Source organism: Gorilla gorilla, chromosome 22, assembly GCF_029281585.2.
Source record: "Gorilla gorilla gorilla isolate KB3781 chromosome 22, NHGRI_mGorGor1-v2.1_pri, whole genome shotgun sequence".
Taxonomy (NCBI): domain Eukaryota; kingdom Metazoa; phylum Chordata; class Mammalia; order Primates; family Hominidae; genus Gorilla; species Gorilla gorilla.
Window position 1 is genome coordinate 46632702 of NC_073246.2, and position 20898 is coordinate 46653599.

Here is a 20898-nt window from a genome sequence, read left to right on the forward strand (position 1 = left end):
CATTCCACCAACAAGAAAACAACCTAATATAAAAATGGGGAAAAGTTCTGAAGTTCACCAAAGAAGATACATGAATGGCCAATAAGCCCATTAAGAGATGCTCGACATCATTAGTCGTCAAGGAAATCCAAGTCAAATCTGTAAGGAGACCCCACTTTACACCCACAAGAACAGCTGTTATCAGACAACAGCAGTGTTGGTGTGGAAGTGGAGAAACTGGAATGCTCACACACTGCTGCTGGGAATGCAAAATGGTGAGCTACTCTAGGAAGATAGTCTGATAGTTTCTTAAAACATTAAACGCAAATTTACTCCACACCCCAGCAATTCCACACCTCTATATCTGGTCTAGAGAAATGAACTCCATGTCCATACAGACAGTGTGACATGACAAGTGTTTACAGCAGCATTGCTCAAAAGAGCCAAAAAGTAGGAAGCCCAAATGTCCATCAACTGGGGAATGGAAAAGGAAGGAGCTGCTGATACATGATATAACATGGATGAATTGCAAATACGTTCTGCCAAGTATAAGAAGCCAGGCACAGATGATTAGACAGTGTATGATTCCACACATAGGAAAAGTCAGAAAAGGCAAATCTATAGTCAGAGGAAAGAGCAGGGATTGCCTGTGGGTTGGAATGGGAATTGTCTGCAAATAGACATAAGAATCTTTTTGGAAATGTTCTAAAACTGGACTGTGGTGATGACTACAAAACTCTAGAAATTTACTAAAACCACTAACTTTTATACTTAATGCAGGTAAAACTTACAGTACGTAAATTATCTCAATAAAGCTGTTTAGGCTGGGTGCCTTGGCTCCTGCCTGTAATCCCAGCACTTTGGGAGGCTGAGGCAGAAGGATTGCTTGAGGCCAGGAGTTCAAGACCAGCCTGGGAAACAGAGCAAGACCCCATCTCTACAAAGCATTTTAAAAACTAGCTGGGCGTGGTGGTGTGCACCTGTGGTCCCAGCTACTTGTGGGGCTGAGGTGGGAGGATTGTTTGAGCCTGGGAGTTTGAGGCTGCAGTGAGCTGTGACCAGGCCACTGAACTTCAGCCTGGGTGACAGAGCTAGACCATGTCTCCATAAGAAAGGGAGGGGAGGGGAGCGGAGGGAAGAAAGGAGGGGAGAAAGGAAGAGAGAGAGGAGGGAGGAGAGGAGAGGAAGGAAGGACGGACAGACGGTTCCAGACCTATTATTCTAGAATCCGCCTTTTCCATTTATATTGTATACATCTTTCCATGCCAGGATGAAAATTCCACCTGAACTATTTTACAGCTACATGGCATTACTCTATATAGATGCTCCATAAATTATGTGGAACAGTGATGTTTCCTTTTTTATTATTATTACTGCAATGAATGTGGCAATAACTTCTTCATATAGGGATCTTTGTAACACTTTTGTTGAAGAAAATGCTATGGTGAGATTACATACAATACAAATTATAAACACCTATTTTATTATCTCGGGTTTATTTTAGCAAGGCATAATACTGCCAAGAGATGCCCTGTGACAGTCTTCAGTCAACAAGAAACCTGGACATAAACGGAGGCTGCTGTGCCCCGGACACTTGCCCCCAGTGTGAGAAGGGCTCCTGGTAGAAGCCGCGGCAGCCTGGGAGCCCTCAAGCTGGCTGCCATGAGCCAGCTGGAGAACCTGGGAGCATCCATCCACCAACTGGGCCCCAAACACACCATTGAGTAAAGGAAGGTCCTTCTTATTTCACCACAGCCTCTAGAACCACTGGGCTGGGGAGGTGACAGCAGTCAGGCATGAACCAGACAAGAAGGTCACCAAGCCAGCTGATTTGGGAATGCTGGGGCAGGACACAGAGGACAGCAAGGGCCAAAGGACTCCACGCCTTGTCCGGCCACTGGGGATGAACAGCTGTCTAGGACTCCTTCTGTCCCACATAAGTGCATCAATGAAAGAGGGCACCCACCCTCTCTGCAGGTACACCCCCGTCACCGTGGCTTAGTGGCAATGGGGTCACAGGCCATGGGCCCTAGAGCTGGGCAAGACCTGTAACCATCTGTCTAGAAGATGCTGATAAACCTCTCTGTTTTGATCCAAATAAGTCAAAGAGAGGCAAAGTGACTGGGCCAAGAGCAGCAGGCCATGCTAGCAACCACAGCCACGGTGGCCACATCCCCTGGTGTGCCGCCATCCCAGCCACGCTCGATTTGATCGCAGGCTCAGACTCCACCATGAGCTTGGCAGGGTCAGCAGAGTTATTCCCGGTGTTTAAAGACGCAGCCTGCGGACTCTCATTATTTAGTCCTCTCATTCACTAATCTGTTCTATTCTCCATCCTAATCCCTCAACCCTGGTCTTCCAAGGTAAAGATTTCAGTGCATCTTTGACATGTCTGTATCCTCAGACAAGGGCCCTAATATATCAAAGGCACTTAGTGTTTGTTGCTTAGATATCTAAAACGACATTTTCTTCACTGGCCCTTAAGGCAAGCACAACAGCAAAAACCAACAGCCGTTCGACTTCTGTGAGGCAAGCCCGGGTTTTAGAAATACTAGGGTAGAGAGGCGGCCCTGGAAGCCATCAAAGAATAAAGAGAAAAAGAAGAAACTTATCACCAAGGAGCAAAGACTTGGCCAGATGTCTGCCAAAATAGCAGGGTGAGACAAATCGATGGGAGGACAGTTAATTCCCTAATAGGCGTTTTAAGTGCACTTGTAAACGGCCTCTTGTTTGTGAAGGGTCTGGAACAGGACCAAAACCCACAAACTCACTAGGATCTTCAAGCAGGGGAATTCCAAACTAATGCAAAAAGCCTTGTTTAAACACAGAAGTGCTCTAACTAAAAATAGTTCTAATTACTTTTTAAGACAGGTTTTCAAAATATTGGTTTAATTTTACACTGTTTATTTAAAATTGGTAATAGTTACCCTAATCGATTTTTAACAATGAACATTTTTTTAAAACCACACTGGACAGCTCAACTGTTCCTTTAATGAGCTTCCAAATAGGCCTACTGAGGAGCCAACACCCCCCAAATACTGCAGACACGACAGGCGCCTTCAACCTCTACGCATAGACAGGCCTCCCGCCACTCTGAGCCCCTGCAGCAGGCGTGCTGCCCCGCTGGCATGAGTGCAGATGCGCCTGCATTAACACATGAAACAAGCAGGTTACACATCAGTTCATGTATATGATCTCCTGCTTCTACAGAAATAAAAAGAGCTGCCCTGATACAAGTATACAGCCGCACAGTCCACTAATGAGGACAGCCCAGACTGTGGGACTCGCCATCCATCTCATAACTGCCTTGGGGGCCACATTACACACAAACACAGATTCCAGAAACCTTCAGACACCGAAAAAACGTGTGCCATAGGCCCAAGCAATTAGGATATTACAAATGATCAGGAAATGGCAGGCGTGCTGTACCATCTGAATAGCGTTTGATGATTTTTTAAAAACATTTTGTTTATCCAAAATACTAATTTTCATATCAATTTAACCTCCACAGACAACACTTAGCTGCAATCTGTTTCTCAGACCAACCCATAGAGCATTAAGAATTAATGTGATCCAAGCAACTGGCGAACTCCAAAGGCATCATGAAGCTTAAGATCACCTCAAGCCAGAGCCCACACTTGTTTCACAGCCCTCACTTTTCCGGTCCTTGCCCTCTAGAGCACTTCTCAATGCAACAAAATCCAACCCGAGACCTTGCTGCAAATTAAAAGACCTCACTAATGAGAAAACAAAGACTGGGCTTGGCACGGTGGCTCACACCTGTTATCCCAGCACTCTGGGAGGCCAAGGCAGGCGGAACACCTGAGGTCAGGAGTTCGAGACCAGCCTGGCCAACATGGGGAAACCCTGTCTCTACTAAAAATACAAAAATTAGCCAGGCACGGTGGTGGGTACCTGTAATCCCAGCTACTAGGGAGGTTGAGGCAGGAGAATCGCTTGAACCCAGGGGGCAGAAGTTGCAGTGAGCCAAGGTCGTGCCACCGCACTCCAGCCTGGGCAACAAGGGCGAAACTCCATCTCAAAAAAAAAAAAAGAAAGAAAGAAAGAAAAAGAAAAGAAAGAAAACAGAGACTGATTACAAATTTCAACTTCTTAAATTTTACTTAACCTCACTTTGCTGAAAATACACAAAGAATGGCCAAAAATTGCACATCTAAGGTAGAAAGAAGAAAAAGCAAAGTGAGTCAAGGCCATAGAACACTCTAAAATCAGGCGTCCATGTGTTTCTCTTTCCAAGCAACGTCACCCTAAGTTAAATGCCATGAATCCCAGAACCACACTGCTCACTTACTAAGCCATGTCTTGGGTCAGAAACGACACAAGGCCAACAGGTCCAGACGAGGCAACAGAAAAAGGAGATGCAGCACAGGCAGATACGAACTGGGAGGACAGGAGAAGAAAAAGAAGTCCTGGCCCAAAGGCAGGGCAGGCAAGGCTGCGCTAACATGCCTGGTGTGGTCAGACACATCTTTGAGGACCCTTTTCTCGTCAAAATTTCAGACCTGAAGGGACTACTTCTGGAAGCCAAAGCCACCTACACCATTTGAGGTTATTTTAACCACGATCATACAACATTCCAAAATTACCACCTTAAAACTCTCAAATATATGATACATATATTACATAATTATAACTAAACCTTTGATTGGCTCTAAGGAAACACTCATTTCTTTTGGATCAATGCTCAGGTTCTCTGCTTTCAGACCAGCAGCCTAGACCAGAGCTGGGCATTACTGGAGAACTTAGTCTTTTTTCCAGCTGATGCTTTTGGACACAGTCACACTGCTGATGTGATTCTTACATCTGACTTCCAGCAAAGCCCTAAAAACTAGTATACCTAAGATTAACTTACATGATCAATGCCTCCCATTCAAAAAAGTTCTCTTCATTCATGGGGCCTGTAGGGTGAGAAAAAATTTCACAACATTTTAACTTTGAAGGAACTTTGGCAATTAAAAGTAAATTATAAGGAAGTTAACTTTGGTACCTTACCTGCTACAATTCCTTCCGGAGGATTCAGTGTTAATTCTATAAAATTAATAAGTAAAACCATTACCAAACAGAATAAATGTTACATTGTCATTTTAACAAAACACCTTTACAAAATATATAAGCCTATAAACCATAGAATATGCATATTAACAAGTGAAAATTCTGTTTGCCCAAAGTGAATACCTAGTACAATAACGGTTCTGATAACAACTACACAAAGTTTTCTTTTTTTTTTTTTTTGGAGATGGAGTCTCACTCTATCACCCACGCTGAAGTGCAGTGGTGTGATCTCAGCTCACTGCAAGCTCCGCCTCCCAGGTTCATGCCATTCTCCTGCCTCGACCTCCCAAGTAGCTGGGACTACAGGTGCCCACCACCACACCCAGCTAATTTTTTGTATTTTTAGTAGAGACGGGGTTTCATTGTGTTAGCCAGGATGGTCTAGATCTCCTGACCTCGTGATCCGCCAGCCTCGGCCTCCCAAAGTGCTGGGATTACAGGCATGAGCCACCGCACCGGCCCAAATAGTTCTTTATACCAACAAAACACAGACTTTTCTTTTTCTTTTTCTTTTTACAAATGCAAAAGCAAACATAAGGGGTAAACTGTCTTTCCAAACTGTTCCTGCTGGTTACTTTGTTGCTTAGTTTTGAGACAGGGTCTCACTCTGGTTGCCCAGGCTGGAGTCCAGTGGGCAACCAGAGTGAGACTGGGGAAATTAATAAAACAGTAAGAAAACATACAGAAAAAAAAAAAATCAATGAAACCAAAAGGTGGTTCTTTGAAGAGACAGAAAATTAATAAATCCTTGCCAAATAAATATAAGGTATAAGGACTGAAAAAGAAATAAAACTCATTATTCACAGATGCTATGTCCATATACACAGGAAAGCCCAAAAGAATCTAAAGATAATTAGTAAAAGTGAGTTTGGCACAGTTGCCGAATATGAGGCATATATATATCTTTCTAAAAGATATATAAAAATGCAAACAATCAAGAATAGCCAAGACACTATCTTTAAAAAGAATAAACAGAGGGCCAGGCACGGTGGCTCACGCCTGTAATCCCAGCGCTTTGGGAGGCCGAGGCGGGTGGATCACCTCAGGTCAGGAGTTCGAGACCAGCCTGGCCAACATGGCGAAATCCCATCTCTACTAAAAATAGAAAAATTAGCCGGGCATGGTGGCATGCAACTGTAGTCCCAGCTACTTGGGAGGGTGAGGCAGGAGAATCACTTGAACCCGGGAGGTGGAGGTTGCAGTGAGCCAAGATCATGCCACTGCACTCCAGCCTGGGTGACAGAGCAAGACTCTGTCTCAAAAAAAAAAAAAAAAAAAAAAAGAATAAACAAAAAGCTTCATCTATGAGTTACCAAGCCTTCCTCACAGAGCTATGGAAATTAAGGCAACGCAGCACTGGCTCAAAGTTAAATTGAGCAATGGGGCAGAAGAGAGAGCCCAGAAGCATACCTGTGCCAACACAGACCCTGACTCGAGGGAACACAGAGCTATGGCCCAGAGGCAAAGGGCAGTCTTTTCCATGAATCATGCTCATCTCTAAGACAAAAAAAAAAGCAAACTTTCCCCATCTCACACCACATATAAAAATCAAAATAGGTAAGAAGAAAAATGGAGGCAGAGTTGAAAAGAGCCACTGTCAGAGTCAACACGGATGATGCTGTGGTCCAAACGCTTGCGTCCCCCCAAAATTCCTATGTTGAATCCTAATGTATGTGGTATTGGGAGGTGGGACCTTTCGGAGGAGATTAGGTCAGGAGGGCAGAACTCTCATGAATGGAGTTAGTGCCTTTATAAGAAGAAACGAGAGATTTGCCTCTGGCCATGTAAGGGCACAAGGAGAAGACAGTCATCTGCAAACCAGGAAGACAGCCCCCACCGGACTTCCCAGCCTCCAGAATTGGGAGCAATAAATGTTTGTTGTTTAAGCTCCCTGGTCTTTGGTATTTTTTTACAGCAGCCTGAACTGACTAAAACAGATGGCAAATAAGCACATGAGAAAATGCTCAACATTGTGAATCATAAGGGTAATGCAAATTAAAACCACAATAAGATACAGCTCAATAGCTTCAGCATTATCAATATCTTTAATCACAAAAGAATGGCCAAAATTAAAGACTTAAACTGCTGGCAAGTTTAGCAAGTAGATCTCTCATGCACCACTGATGGGAATGCAAAATGGTTTGGTTACCCTTTGGGAAAGAAGTTTGACCATTTCTACTAAAATTAAATATATATTGACTCTAAGACCCAGCAATTCTACTGGGTCTTATGCTGCCATAGACTTTTGTGTGAATGTTCATAGTAGCTAAATTCGTAATAGCCCCAAACTGGAAACAACCCAAATGTCCATTGACATGGTTTGGCTTTGTGTCCCCACCCAAATTTCATCTTGAATTGTAATCTCCAGGTGTTGAGGGAGGAACCTAGTGGGAGGTGACTGGATCATGGGGGCAATTTCCTCCATGCTGTTCTCATGACAGTGAGTTCTCATGAGATCTGGTGGTTTTATAAGTGTTCGAAAGTTCCTCCTTCACTCTTCTGTCTTTCTTGCCACCTTGTGAAGAAGGTGCTTGCTTCCCCTTCGGCTTCTGTCATGATAAGTTTCCTGAGGCCTCCCTAGCCATGTGGAACTGTGAGTCAATTAAACCTCTTTCCTTTATAAATTATCCAGTCTCAGGGAAGTTCTTATAGGAGTGTGAAAACAGATGAATACAGTAAATTGGTACCAGGGGTACTGCTATAAAGATAACCTGAAAATGTGGAAGCAACTTCGGAACTGGGTAGCAGACAGAGGTTGGAACAGTTTGGAGGGCTTAGAAGAAGAAGGAAGATGTGGGAAAGTCTGGAACTTCCTAGAGACTTGCTGAATGCTTTTGACCAAAATGCTGATAGTGACATGGACAATGAAGCCCAGGGGGAGGTGGTCTGAAAAAGAGATGAGGAACTTCTTGGGAACTGGAGCAAAGGTCACTCTTGCTATGTTTCAACAAAGAGAATGGTGAGATTTTGCCCCTGCCCTAGAGATCTGTGGAACTTTGAACTTGAGAGAGATGATGTGAAATTGGAACTTGTGTTTAAAAGGAAAGCAGGGAATAAAAGTTTGAAAACTTCGCAGCATGACGGTGCAATAAAAAAGAAAAACCCATTTTCTGGAGAGAAATTCAAATAAGTAACAAGGAGCCAAATATTAATCGCCAAGACAATGGGGTAAATGTCTCCAGAGCATGTCAGAGATCTTGGCAGCAGCCCCTCCCATCACAAGCAGGGAGGCCTAGGAGGGAAAAACGGTTTGTGGGCCAAGCCCAGCCCCGCTGCTACTCTGTGCAGCCTTGGTACGTGGTGCCCCGTGTCCCAGCTATTCCAGCTCCAGCCATGGCTAAAAAGGGCCAAGGTACAGCTCAGGCTGTTGCTTCAGAGAGTACAAACCCCAAGCCTTGGCAGCCTCCACGTGGTGTTGGGCCTGTGGATGCAAAGAATTCAGTAACTGACGTTTGGGAACCTTCACCTACATTTCAGAGGATGTATGGAAACGCCTGGATGTCCAGACAGAAATCTGCTGCAGGGGCAGGGCCCTCATGGAGAACATCTGCTAGGGCATTGCAGAAGGGAAATGTGGGGTTGGAGCTCCCAGAGTCCCCACTGGGGCACTGCCTAGTGGAGCTGTGAGAAGAGGACAACCATCCTCCAGACCCCAGAACGGTAGATCCACCAAGAGCTTTGCACTGTGCACCTACAAAAGCCAAAGACACTCAATGCCCACCATGAAAGTAGCTGAAGGGGGTGGGTGTGGGAGGGCTGTACCCTACAAAGCCACAGGGGCAGAGCTGCCCAAGACCATGAAAGCCACTCCCTGTATCAGTGTGCCCTGGATGTGAGACACGGGGTCACAAAGGAGACCATTTTGAGCTTTAAGATTTAATGACTGCCCAGCCGGATTTCGGACTTGCATGGGGGCCTGTAGCCCTTTGTTTTGGCCAATTTCTTCCATTGGTAATGGGAGTATTTATCCAATGCCTGTATTTCCATTGTATCTTGAAAGTAACTAACTTGCTTTTGATTTTACAGGCTGCTAGGCAGAAGGGACTTACCTTGTCACAGATGAGACTTTGGACTAGGACTTTTGAGTTAATGACAAAATGAGTTAAGACTTTGGGGGCCTTGCTGGGAAGGCATGATTTGTTTTGAAATGGTATGGTTTTGAAAGGAACATGAGATTTGGGAGGGGTAGGGGGAGAAATGACATGGTTTGGCTTTGTGTCCCTACCCAAATCTCACCTTGACTTGTAATCCCCAAAGTGTTGAGCGAGGAACCTGGTAGGAGGTGACTGGATGATGGGGGCAGTTTCCCTCATGCTGTTCTCGTGATAGCGAGTTCTCAGGAGATATGATGGTTCTATAAGTGTGTGGCAAGTTCTTCCTTGGCTTGCTCTTCTCTCTCCTACCGCCTTGAGAAGAGGTCTGTTTCCCCTTCTGCCATGACTGTAAGTTTCCTGAGGCCTCGCCAGTTATGCAGAACTGTGAGTCAACTAAACCTCTTTCCTTTATAATTACCCAGTCTCAGGCAGTATCTTTACGGCAGTATAAGAACGGACTAACGTATCGATTAACCGTTTAATGAACCCACAACCTTGTGTAGAACAAGGCCTACCCAAGGAAAAATTATTTCACTCAAAATACCACTAACACCTGCTGAGAAGCCCTGATCCAGGAAACAGAGGTCCTGAAGAGACCTAAGTGCTGTCACAAGGGAGTGCTGACACCCAGCAGTGAGAGGAGGCAGAGTGGCAAGGAGGGGCCAGCAAGGCAGGCCAAAGGCAAGTGCTGGCCCCAAGGGCCAAGTGCATTAAACATTTCAGGGGTGGGTGGGAACTGAATGTGAATGAGGTCAAGTACCAAGCCGACTAAGACCTTGGATTTCACAAGACACACCCTGATGTTCTCCCTTTGTGTCTCTTCATGCGGAGTAGATCAGAAGAAATAACCACAGAACCTAATTTGCTAGGCTTCCTACACCCAGTCATCTAAAATCTAGTCCCATTCTTGTGTCTCAAGCCAAACCGCCTAATTATAAGAAAAAAATAACAGATTAAGGCAGATAGACTGTAAACTGCTAAGCAGGTGGGGTGCGGGAGAAACACAATGTCAGTGGGCAACTAAGTAGAGGCCTGGCAGCAGAACACACAAAAGTTTTACAAATCACTTTCGTGGGACCATGAAGAAGAGCTCGTACCAAAGAGAGCTGGCTTTATTCTTCATCTGGAGTTCCCCTTTGGCACTCCCCTGTGTGACACCCTCCCTTAGGGAGGGGAAAGGGTGGTCTAAAAACTGCAGCTCCAGACCTGCTCCTGGCAATGCAGGCTCTGCAGAGACCTGCCTGGGTGTGCGCTGGCCTTCCCGCCAGCTTTGTTATTCAACAGTGGCCTCTACTGGTCAATAAAGAATTGCAGCAAATGAGTTCAGAGGCTGGAGGGGATGGTTCAGGACACTAGATTTTTTTCCATTTTGTTTTTTGCTTCCAAAGCATATACGCGCGTACACAAAATAATATACAGTTTCATGTTTACTGATAAGAAACAAGTTCAAAAAAGAGACGAATCTTGGTATCAGGGAAATTTTCAGAAGCCATTCCTTGCCACTTAAAATAGTGGCTTAACAAATAGCTACCACACAAAGTGAAATATAACCTTTGACCCAGCAATTCCATTTCTAGGAATCCATCCCACAGATAACACTGGTGAAGATAAAAGATGTATACACAGGCTATTCATTTCAGGACTATTTGTAAAAACAAAAAGAGATTAAAAAGGACTCGAGTGTCTATCAACAGAGGACCAGTCAAATTATGATACATATACCAGTGGGGTACTTTGCAGCTATAAATACCTCTACATGCTAGTACAGAACAAACTTCAGGACATATTACAAGAAAAAAAACAAGGTGGAGAAAAGTGTGTGACTAGGCCCTTTAATGAGGTAATTAAAATTAATGTGGTCATTAGGGTGGACCTTAATCCAATCTGACTAATATCCTTTTAAGAAGAGATGAGGACACAGGCATAGAGGACAGGGCCTCAGAAGAAACCAGCCCTGCCCTATCCTTGATCTTGGACTTCCAGCCTCCAGGACTATGAGGAAATACATTTCTGTTGTTTAAGCCGTGCCCAGCCTGTGTGGTAGAGCAGCCCTAGCAAACACAGTGCTGAAACAACTGCACTGCCATTTACAAATAATTTACAAATAAACCTTGGCCTTTATCTCACACCATATGGAAAACTTTGATATGGATCCCAAACCTAAATACAAGAGCTGAAACTATAAAACATCTAGAAGAAATCATAGGAGAAAATCCTACTGCCACCTGATGTTTGGCAGTTATTTCTTAAATATAACACAATAGCAAGAAATATTTTAAAAGTCAATAATTGAATTTCATCGAAATAATAAAAACCCTTCTTTTTTTGTTTTTTTTTTTGAGACGGAGTCTCGCTCTGTCACTCAGGCTGGAGTGCAGTGGCGTGATCTCGGCTCACTGCAAGCTCCACCTCCTGGGTTCACACCACTCTCCTGCCTCAGCCTCCTGAGTAGCTGGGACTACAGGCGTCCGCCACCATGCCCAGCTAATTTTTTTTATTTTTAGTAGAGAGGGGGTTTCACCGTGTTAGCCAGGATGGTCTCGATCTCCTGACCTCGTGATCCGCCCACCTCAGCCCACAAAGTGCTGGGATTACAGGCGTGAGCCACTGCGCCCAGCCAAAGAACTAAAACTTAAGAAAATCAACACAATTTTGAAAGAAGCAAAGACTCAAGTCACTTCATCAAAAAAGACATATGGATGGCAAATAAACACGTGAAATGATGCTCAACATCACGAGTCTTATGGAAATGCAAATGAAAACCTCAGTAAGGGCCGGGGGCTGTGGCTCATGCCCGTAAATCCCAGCACTTTGGGAGGCGAGGCAAACTCCTGAGGTCAGGAGTTAGAGACCAGCCTAGCCAACATAGTGAAACCCCGTTTCTACTAAAAATACAAAAATTAGCCAGGTGTGGTGGCACACGCCTATAGCCCCAGCTACTTGGGAAGCTGAGGCAGGAGAATTACTTGAAGCCAGGAGGCAGATGTTGCAGTGAGCTGAGATCATGCCACTGCACTCCAGCCTGGATGACAGAGAGAGCACCTCAAAAATAAAAAATAAAAAATAAATAAATAAATAAAACAAAACCTCAGTAAGACTGCTATACACCCAATAGAATGGCTAAAATTTTTAAAACTGGAAGGGCGCAGTGGCTCACAGTTGTAATTCCAACACTTTGGAAGGCCAAGACGGGCAGATTGCTTGGGCCCACGAGTTCGAGACAAGCCTGGGCAACATGGCGAAACCCTATCTCTACCAAAAATACAAAAATTAGCTAAGTGAGGTGGCATGCGACTGTAATCCCAGCTTCTTGGGAGGCTGAGGTGGCAGGATTGCTTGAGCCTAGGAGGCAGAGGCTGCCGTGAGCCATGACTACACCACTGCACTTTTGCCCAAGTGACAGAGTGAGAACCTGTCTCAAAAAAAAAAAAAAAAAGAAAGAAAGAAAAAAAAAAGAAAATAAAAAACAACTGGCCACGCCAAGTGTCAGCAAGGAGGTGGGGCAACGGGAACACTTAATATACTGCTAGGGAAATGTGAACTAGAGGAAAACTGTTTGGCCGTTTCTTTAAAAATTAAACATACACTTCCCATTATAACCCTGGTTATTTACACAGGAGAAATAAAAGCATATATCCACAGAAAGACATGTACATTTAGGACATGCACACAGGGGGAAGATGGCCATGTGAAGATGGAGGCAGAGATTAGAATTACACTACCTCAAGCAAGAGAATGACAATAAACGCCAAGGATGACCAACAATCACCATTAGCTGGAAGAGACAAGTAAGGGTTCTCCCCTCGAGTCCTCAAGAGGAAGAATGACCCCATCAACACCTTTATTTTAGATGTCTGGCCTCCAGAACAGTAAAAGAATAAATTTCTGTTGTGCTAAGCCCCCCATGGGCAGCCCACTTCTACCTGGGTCTATCTCTGACACTCCTAGGAAAGGCTGGATGATGAATGAAGACAGAACATCAAGACAAGACAGCAGTTTACAACAATTAAGTTCCTTCCTGGCTCTCCTTTTTTCCTGTTTATGAACCTAGGCAAAATCATCTTGTCTGTTGCTCCATTCCATAAAATCTGTAAAATTAGGGGGCTTGAACAGAATCATAGCCAAGGTCCCACCACCTCTGAATTTCTGCAGTTATATGACTACTCCCAAATACAATAAAGTGTGCATGAACATCTATCCAAATTTATCTAAACCCCTTCTATGTAGAGATTGATTCTGTCAAGTCCACCTTTACACTGGAATGTGCTACCTTAAAATACGTTATGAGGACAAACTAGATGTTAAGATACACACACACACAAAAAACAGTAAATGATACACAAAAAAAAACACTAAATTTTATCACATTATTAAGATACAGGAAAAACAAAGTCCCCTCAATAACACACTGTATTCATCTTCTGTCACTGCTGTAACAAATTACCACAAATTTAGTGATTTAAAACAATACTCATTGATGATCTCAGAGTTTCCAAGTGTCAGAAGTCTGGACACAGCATGGGCCAGCTAGTTCTCTGCTCAGAGTCTCACCAGGGCTGCCACTCCAAGTTCACTGAGGTTGCTGACAGAATTCACTTCCATGGGGCTGTTGGTCTGGGATCATTCTCAGCTTCTTGAGGCTGCCCGCCTTCCTTAGGTCATGGCTCCTTCTTCCATCTTCACAGCCAGCCACAGAAGGTAGAGATCTTGTCATACGTTGAATCTCTCTGACCGCCCCCATCCTGCCTTCACTGACTGCTTTTGAGCCTTATGTTATTATTGGATCCTTCACGGTAATCCAGAATAATCTCCCTCTCTTTAGGTCTGCTGATTAGTAACCTGACTTGCATCTCCAAAGTCCCTCCACCGAAGTACTAGAAAGTGCTTGAATAACAAGGGCATGGGAATCTTAGTGAGGTATGTTTAGAGTTCTACCTTCCACACATAGTCCAAAATTTCATGTTAACATGTAAAAACACACAACACACTTCCGTGACAAATCTTTGGAAATCAACCATTATTTAGGGCTTATTACTGCAAGCTAATTGACAATATAATTGAAATAACAGATGAAGCTTCTGTCAGGACAGTAAAAGGGAGAACATATCTTTGCTAATGCAAATATCCTTAGAAAATGCAAGTTCAACAATGCAAAGACTGGCCTGAAGCAGCAGCCTGAACTTAATTTCCTATGCAGAGGTTTAATGATTTTCTTCTCAATAAAAATGAGAAAATACCTGCTCACAGTCTAGCCTAACCCTAGAAATAGGGCTAAAATAAAACTAAAACAGAGACACAAACACAAACCAGGATACCAAGAAATGGTAGGTGTTCACACATCTGACCCACCAGCCAGGTTTCCCATGAGGACACGGAAGTAATAGTCCCCCACATCCAACCCTCTGTTCGAGTATGAACGTTGTCAGAATCAAAATGGAGTCACTTTCGCCAAACCCTGACAACATGGACGGAGGTCAAGATGAAGACAGAAAAATCAGCCAGGTGTAGGGGCACATGCCTGTAGTCTCAGCTACTCAGGAGGATTAAGTGAAAGGATAGCTTGAGCCCAGGTCAAGGCTTGCAATGAGCTGTCGTTGTGCCACTGCAATCCAACCTGGGTGACAGGGCAAGACCCTGTCTCAAAAAATAAATAAATAAATAAATATTATTTGCCAAAATATGCTTAATTTTTATTGCTAAAAAATGCTAACAATCATATGAGCCTTCAGCAGGTCATAATCTTTTTGCCGGTGCAGTCTTGCCCGGATATTGATGACTGCTGACTGATCAGGGTGGTAGTTGCTGAAGGCACGAGCGGCTGTGGTAGTTTCTGAAAATAAGACAACAATTAAGTTTGCCACAGGGACTGACTCTTACTTTCACAAAAGATTGCTCTGTAGTCTGTGATGTTGTTTGACAGTATTTTACCCACAGTGGAACTTCAGTCAAAACTGGAGTCAATACCCTCAAACCCTGCGGCTGCTTTATCAACTAAATTTATGGAATAGTCTCAATCTTTTGTCATTTCAACAATGTTCACAGCATTTTCACCAGGAGTAGATTCCATCTCAAGAATCACTTCTTTGCTCATCTGTAAGACTCAACTCCCCATCTGTTCAAGTTCGATCATGAGATTGTAGCAACTGAGTGACATCTTCAGGCTCCACCTCTAATTCCAGTTCCCTTGCTATTTCTACCACACCTGCAGTTGCTTCCTCCCCTTAAAGTCATCCATGAGCGTTGAAATCAACTTTTTCAAACGCCTGTTGTTGATATGGTGACCTCCCATGAATCACAGATGTTCTTAATGCCATCTAGAATGATAAATCCTTTCCAGAAGACTTTTGATTTTCTTTGCCCAGATCCATCAAAGAAATCTCTTTTCATGGCAGCTATGGCCTTATGAAATGTATTTCTTAAATAAGTCAAAATTGCTCCTGGATCCATGGGCTGCAGAATTGGTGTTGTGTTAGCAGGCACAAAAACATTTATCTCCTTCTACCTCTCCATCAGAGCTCTTGAGTGACCAGGTGCACTGTCAGGAATAATATTTTGAAAATAATCTTTTTTTCTGAGCAGTAGGTCTCAACAGTGGGCTTATATTCAGTAAACCATGCTGTACACAGATGTGCTGTCACCCAGTTGTTTTTCCATCTCTAGAGCTCAGAGTAGATTTAGCATAATTTTTAAGGGCCCTAAGATTTTCTGAATGATAAATGAGCACTGGCTTCAACTCAGTCAACTTAAAGTGACCGACATTAGCCCCTAACAAGAGAGTCGCCCTGTCCTTTGAAGCCAGTCATTGACTTCTCTCTAGCTGTTTACGTTGTATATGGCATCTCCTCCCAATACTGTATAAGGCTATTTTACGTACCTTGTAAATCTATTGCTTAATTTAGGAGCCACTTTCATCTTGATCTTAGCTAGATCTTCTGGAGACCTTGCTGCTTCACCTTGTGCTTTTATGTTATGGAGACAGGTTATTTACTTCAATCTCATGAACCAACCTCTGTTAGCTCCCAATTTTTCTTCTGCAGCTTCCTCACTGCTCTCAGCCTTCATAAAACTGAAGAGTTAGGACCTTGCTCTGGATTAGGCTTTGGCTTAAAGGAATGTTATGGCTGGTTTGATTTTCTATCCAAACCACTAAAACTTTCTCCATATCAGCAGTAAGGCTTTTTCACTTTGTCATTCATTGTGTTCAACAGAGCAGCACTTCTAACTTCCTTTAAGAACTTTTCCTTTGCATTCACAACTTGGCTAACAAGAGACCCGGCTTTCAGCCTATCTTGACTTTCAACATTCCTTCCTCACTAAACTTAATCATTTCTAGCTTTTGATTTGAAGTGGGTAGAGTGCAACTCTTCACTTGAACATTTGAGCCCACTGTACAGTTACTATTGGCCTAATTTCAATGTTGTTTTGTCTCAGGGAAGAGAGAGGCCGGGAGAGAGATGGGGAAACAGCCAGTCAGTGAAGCACACACAACATTTATTAGGACTACCATCTTTTATGGGCATAGTTCGTGATGCCCCAAAATAATTACAATAGTAACATCAAAGATTACTGATCATAGATCACAGTAATAGATTAAAATGTGACAGAGAGACACGAAGCGAGCAAAAATGGTGCCAACAGACTTGCTTCCATGCAGGGTTGCTTGTAAAAAACTTGTAAACTTGTAAAAAATGCAAGATCTGCGAAGTGAAGCTCAATAAAGCAAAGCGCGCGGGAAAGTGAGGTGTGCCTCTGTTCTGCTTTAGCAGACACTAGGTGGCGAGCGTTACTTGGACGTTTACAGGAGGCCCTGTGTATCTGCGGCTGCATATCCATGGATTCGACCAACCAGGAATACAAAATATTTGAAAAAAAAATAACAATAAAAAATTACGATTTAAAAATACAAGTAAAAAAAATCAGTGTAACTATTTGCGCAGCATTTACATTGCATTAGGTACTATAAGTAACCTTGAGATGATTTAAAAGTTATGAGAGGCTATGCATACATTATGCAAATACCACGCCACTTTATAGCAGGGACTTGAGCATCCGAGGATTCTGGAATCTGCAGCGGGGCCTGGAACCAATCCCCTCCAGATACCAAGGGAAGAATGACCATACGTGAGTGAGCCTGTATTTGCAATGTTTTGGTCTGCTTAAGCCAAACATCAACTCTCACTGTGCGGTGTCACCAATAGTTTTACGAAATCAAGCTACATGTATATTCACCACTTATTTTTTTTCTCACATTCATTCTTTTAGCTTAACTTTCTTCCAAAATTATCCTCAATCTAATTACAAAAGCAGCGGCTAACTTTATTAAGAGTTACACATCAGGTATTTTGCTAAGCACTTCACCTGCAGTATCAAGTCTAACCTTTTAAGACAAGGAAACTGCAGAGACAGAGAGAGGAACAAGGTCAAAGAGCTAACAAGCAGAGAGGCCGGGTCTGAACTCAGGCCCTGCTCTTAGCCGGCTACTATCTTGTCTCCATCGGCGAGTCAGGTTCCTGGCGCTTTCAACACAATGGCATTCCAAGACTTCTCGCAGCAGTTCTTCCAAGCGCGCATTCGGTGTAAAACGATGGAATGCCGAGCGTTCCTAGGTTCTCATTTCTCCTTCGCTCTCCTCAGACGTTAGAAATATCTAATTTACCGGGTAGGAAAGCACTCAAGAGGTTTTCTCAACACTACCTAGGAGGAGTGACAGGTGGCACTGTTCAAAAACCCTTTTCCTTCATTAGAGGGAAAGCCAAAATCTGACCTTTCAAAGCTCCACCAACGAGCCTTTCCCCCTTTTAACGCATACACTTTTCCCTCCTAATTCCGCAGCAGCAAGTCAGGCCTTCTTCCTCAAGCTCTCACTGCACGTTCTCAAGGCTGCCAAGAAAAGAAAAAATAGAAGAGAAAAAAACAAGCCCGCAAAGACTCAACTGTGTGTGCTCTCAACTAACACGGCGCCGGCGCTGCCTTCACTGATGCTGGGAAGGCTTCTCTTCACGACTTCACGCGTGAGAGTGGGCAGCGGGCGCAGAGCGCGGCACTCCGCGGGACCCACAGCGGGGCTCGCGGTGGAGGCCCCGGGCCCGGCTCCCCGGCCAGGCTCCCTGCCCCAGCCCAGCCGGACGACGCGGGCCCGGGAGCAGGAACGCGGGACGCTGCTGACGGCCCGGGTCCCCAAACTCACGTTTGTACTCGGCCATCAGCCTCTTGAGCGCCGTTCCCGCCATGGCCCCGCAACAGCTGCGCTGAGCGACCTCACCTCAGCTGCGCGCGTTCCTCCTGCCCCGACACCGGGGACTGCTTCCGGGCCACCGTCGCGGGCCCAGGAACTCTTCCGGGGCGTGGCGCGTGCGCGATCGCCGAGGCGCGCTGTCCGGGTGGTGGGAGCTCAACCCGCGGCCGCGGCTACGGTTCTCTTGGCTCCTGCCCTCGCCTTAGTCGCTCTGCGGGGTTGGTTCGGTCCCGGCACTAACAGAGGCCTCAGGGTCCTGGTCTTGTAGAGACCTCCTGAACGGTGGCGCCTGTTCTAGTGTGTGTGCGCTAACTGCCTGTTATGTGCCAGCCGCGCGTGGCCGAAGGGCGGGAGGGCGGGGGTTGTGGAGGGGAGGATGGAGGTTGGGGAGAGAGGGCGGGGACGAGATAAGAGGTCGGGGGGTGGGGAGGATGGTCGCGGGGCGGTCTGGGGCTGGAGACAAGGGGCCTGAGGCGCGGGTACGCACTGAACGTTCCAACCGTCCCCGGCCGGCCGGGTTTCAGGTTTGAAAAGGTGGGAAGGTTAGCTGTCCTGGCGCTTTTCCTCCACGTGTTGTGCGGCTCCGCTGGAGCTCGGGTCCAGCACCTTCTACTCCGAGGGAGAGAGCCACGGGGAGAGCCCTGTTCGGGCCCGCGGCTCGAACTGACCGCCGGCTCTGCCGAGCAGCCTCGACCCCAGGGCACCCCCGGGAGGGAGGGCGCGGCTCAGGTCCCTGCCCGAACCCCTGGGGTGCTGAGAGACTCGCCAGCGCCTCGCGTGGGCTCCCGGCCTCTCCACAGTTGAGGATCCTGTAAGGAGCGAGCCCTTTTTCCCATAATGGCTGTAGTGAGTGGGTGTGCTTTCCCGATTGACCCGCTGTGAGGTGAGCGATTTTAACCCACATCCTTACTGACTTCACAGCACAGTAAGTGCTTCGTGGCTGTCCGGTGCAAGGATGTATATACACACACACCTTTGCAAAAAAAGTTTGCATCTCTTGCCTGGCTGTTTGTTGCAATAATCTATCATTTGTCTTTTCCTTTCCAGCATTGCAGATGATCCCTTTAAAAGAAGTCTGATCACGTTCACACGCTGCTCCGCCCATTTCACTCAGTAAAGCTGAAGTCCTGCAGTGCTTTGCTCTGCCTCCGGTCACCCCGCCATACTCCCAGACCCTCCCTCCCTCTCACTCCACTCCAGCTGCCCTGGCCTGGTTCAGAGTCCCTGACGCTTCCCTCCCCGGAAACACTTTCTGGCGGCTCTTGTCCCCGACTCTTCCCACCTGCTCTTTCAGTCTTCGCTCAAATGTTGCCTCTTCAGTGTGGCCTAGGCCATCACCACCCGGCCTTCACGGCATACCTTTTTCTCTGCAACACCTACTCAACACACCGTACTATAGAACTTACTAGCATGCTATAAATGTATTACCCTTATCTGTTGCCTCTAACCAAAAGCGTGTTCCATGAGAGCCATGGGTCCCTGCCTACTTCTGTCTTGTTTCTGGGGCAGCCTCTGTACCTGGACACCGTATACTCTTAACACGGATTTGTCAAATCAAATGAAATTTAACAATACAAACTTCACAAGTATGCATAGTGTAGGAAAATTCCCCAAAATTCAAAATTTCAGTCTACCTCTATCTTTTCAAATGACCACAGTGCTTTATAAAAATGACATGGTCCTTTGAGACTCTTTCAGAGAGTAATTTGTGCAAATGCAATGTGCAAAAAGTCACAGTGGAGGTGTTTCCTCCCCCATTCAAGAGCTGCTCTCTCTCTAATCAGACAGCACCCCACACCCCAAGGCAGTCTGTCCAGTGCTACTAAAGGAAAGCAGCTCCCCTTTGTAATGCTTTGACAGTAAAGCATTACTGTCAATGCCGTGATGTTCACTGTAACATCATATGCTTGATGTTTTCATAATTTTATCAATCTTTTCCAGACATCTTACTGTAGAACACTGTATGTTTTCCAATTATTTTTCAGAAATGTGGTTTACAGCTTCTATCAGGAATAGCTTCAGCTTCAAGTGACAAAAGTCACTTGAAATGAGTTGCTGAAACAAGATGGCAGTCTCTCCCCTCAACAGGACTGTTACAATACCTTATCTTCAGAGAACCAGGCTCTCTGCAACATTTCATGGTCATCGTTCAGTACCTTATGTGAAATTCAGGTTTAGCTGGGCATCCTATATTTTAATTGGCTAACTCGTGGAACTCTCAACTTGGATCAAGTGGCAGTGGAGTCCTAGGGATTCTGAGCAGCCAGTGTGTAATACTGCATGGCAGCACACCCTGGGGAGGCCAACTGTACAGAATAAAATTAATGCTTTCTATCTTTAGCAACTAAAGTTCTGAAATATAAAAAGGACCTCACAGCTTAACCCATGTTATACAGTGGGGTTTTCCCATGAACATCACGCGTTTCCAGCTGGGCATTCCTGCAGCATGGCTAAGATGACAACTCAAGTTTCCTGGGAGTGGGGGTTCCTGGGATGTGAACCTTTCGGTGCAAACCG

At 45.2% G+C, this 20898-nt stretch overlaps 1 protein-coding gene and 1 long non-coding RNA gene across 3 annotated transcripts in view; one reads left to right on the plus strand and one right to left on the minus strand.

The window, feature by feature from the left end:
- Nucleotides 1–18725, minus strand: part of UBE2G2 (ubiquitin conjugating enzyme E2 G2) — a 32780-nt gene extending 14055 nt beyond the window's left edge. Inside the window, exons 1-3 of one of the 2 annotated variants that reach the window (XM_004062899.5) lie at nucleotides 18334–18725; nucleotides 4993–5028; nucleotides 4853–4898 (exon numbers count right to left, since the gene is read on the minus strand). In XM_004062899.5, the coding sequence (XP_004062947.1) occupies nucleotides 4853–4898; nucleotides 4993–5028; nucleotides 18334–18376 (125 nt within the window). In that variant the 5' untranslated portion in view covers nucleotides 18377–18725. The remainder of the gene's footprint in view (nucleotides 1–4852; nucleotides 4899–4992; nucleotides 5029–18333) is intronic. The other variant, XM_063702588.1, reaches the window with a different exon arrangement.
- Nucleotides 18726–18826: 101 nt separating this feature from the next.
- On the plus strand, nucleotides 18827–20721 carry LOC129529261 (uncharacterized). Its single transcript, XR_008674731.2, has 2 exons — nucleotides 18827–19264; nucleotides 19429–20721. It is a non-coding gene; the product is annotated as an uncharacterized lncRNA (long non-coding RNA).
- The last annotated feature ends 177 nt before the right edge of the window (nucleotides 20722–20898 follow it).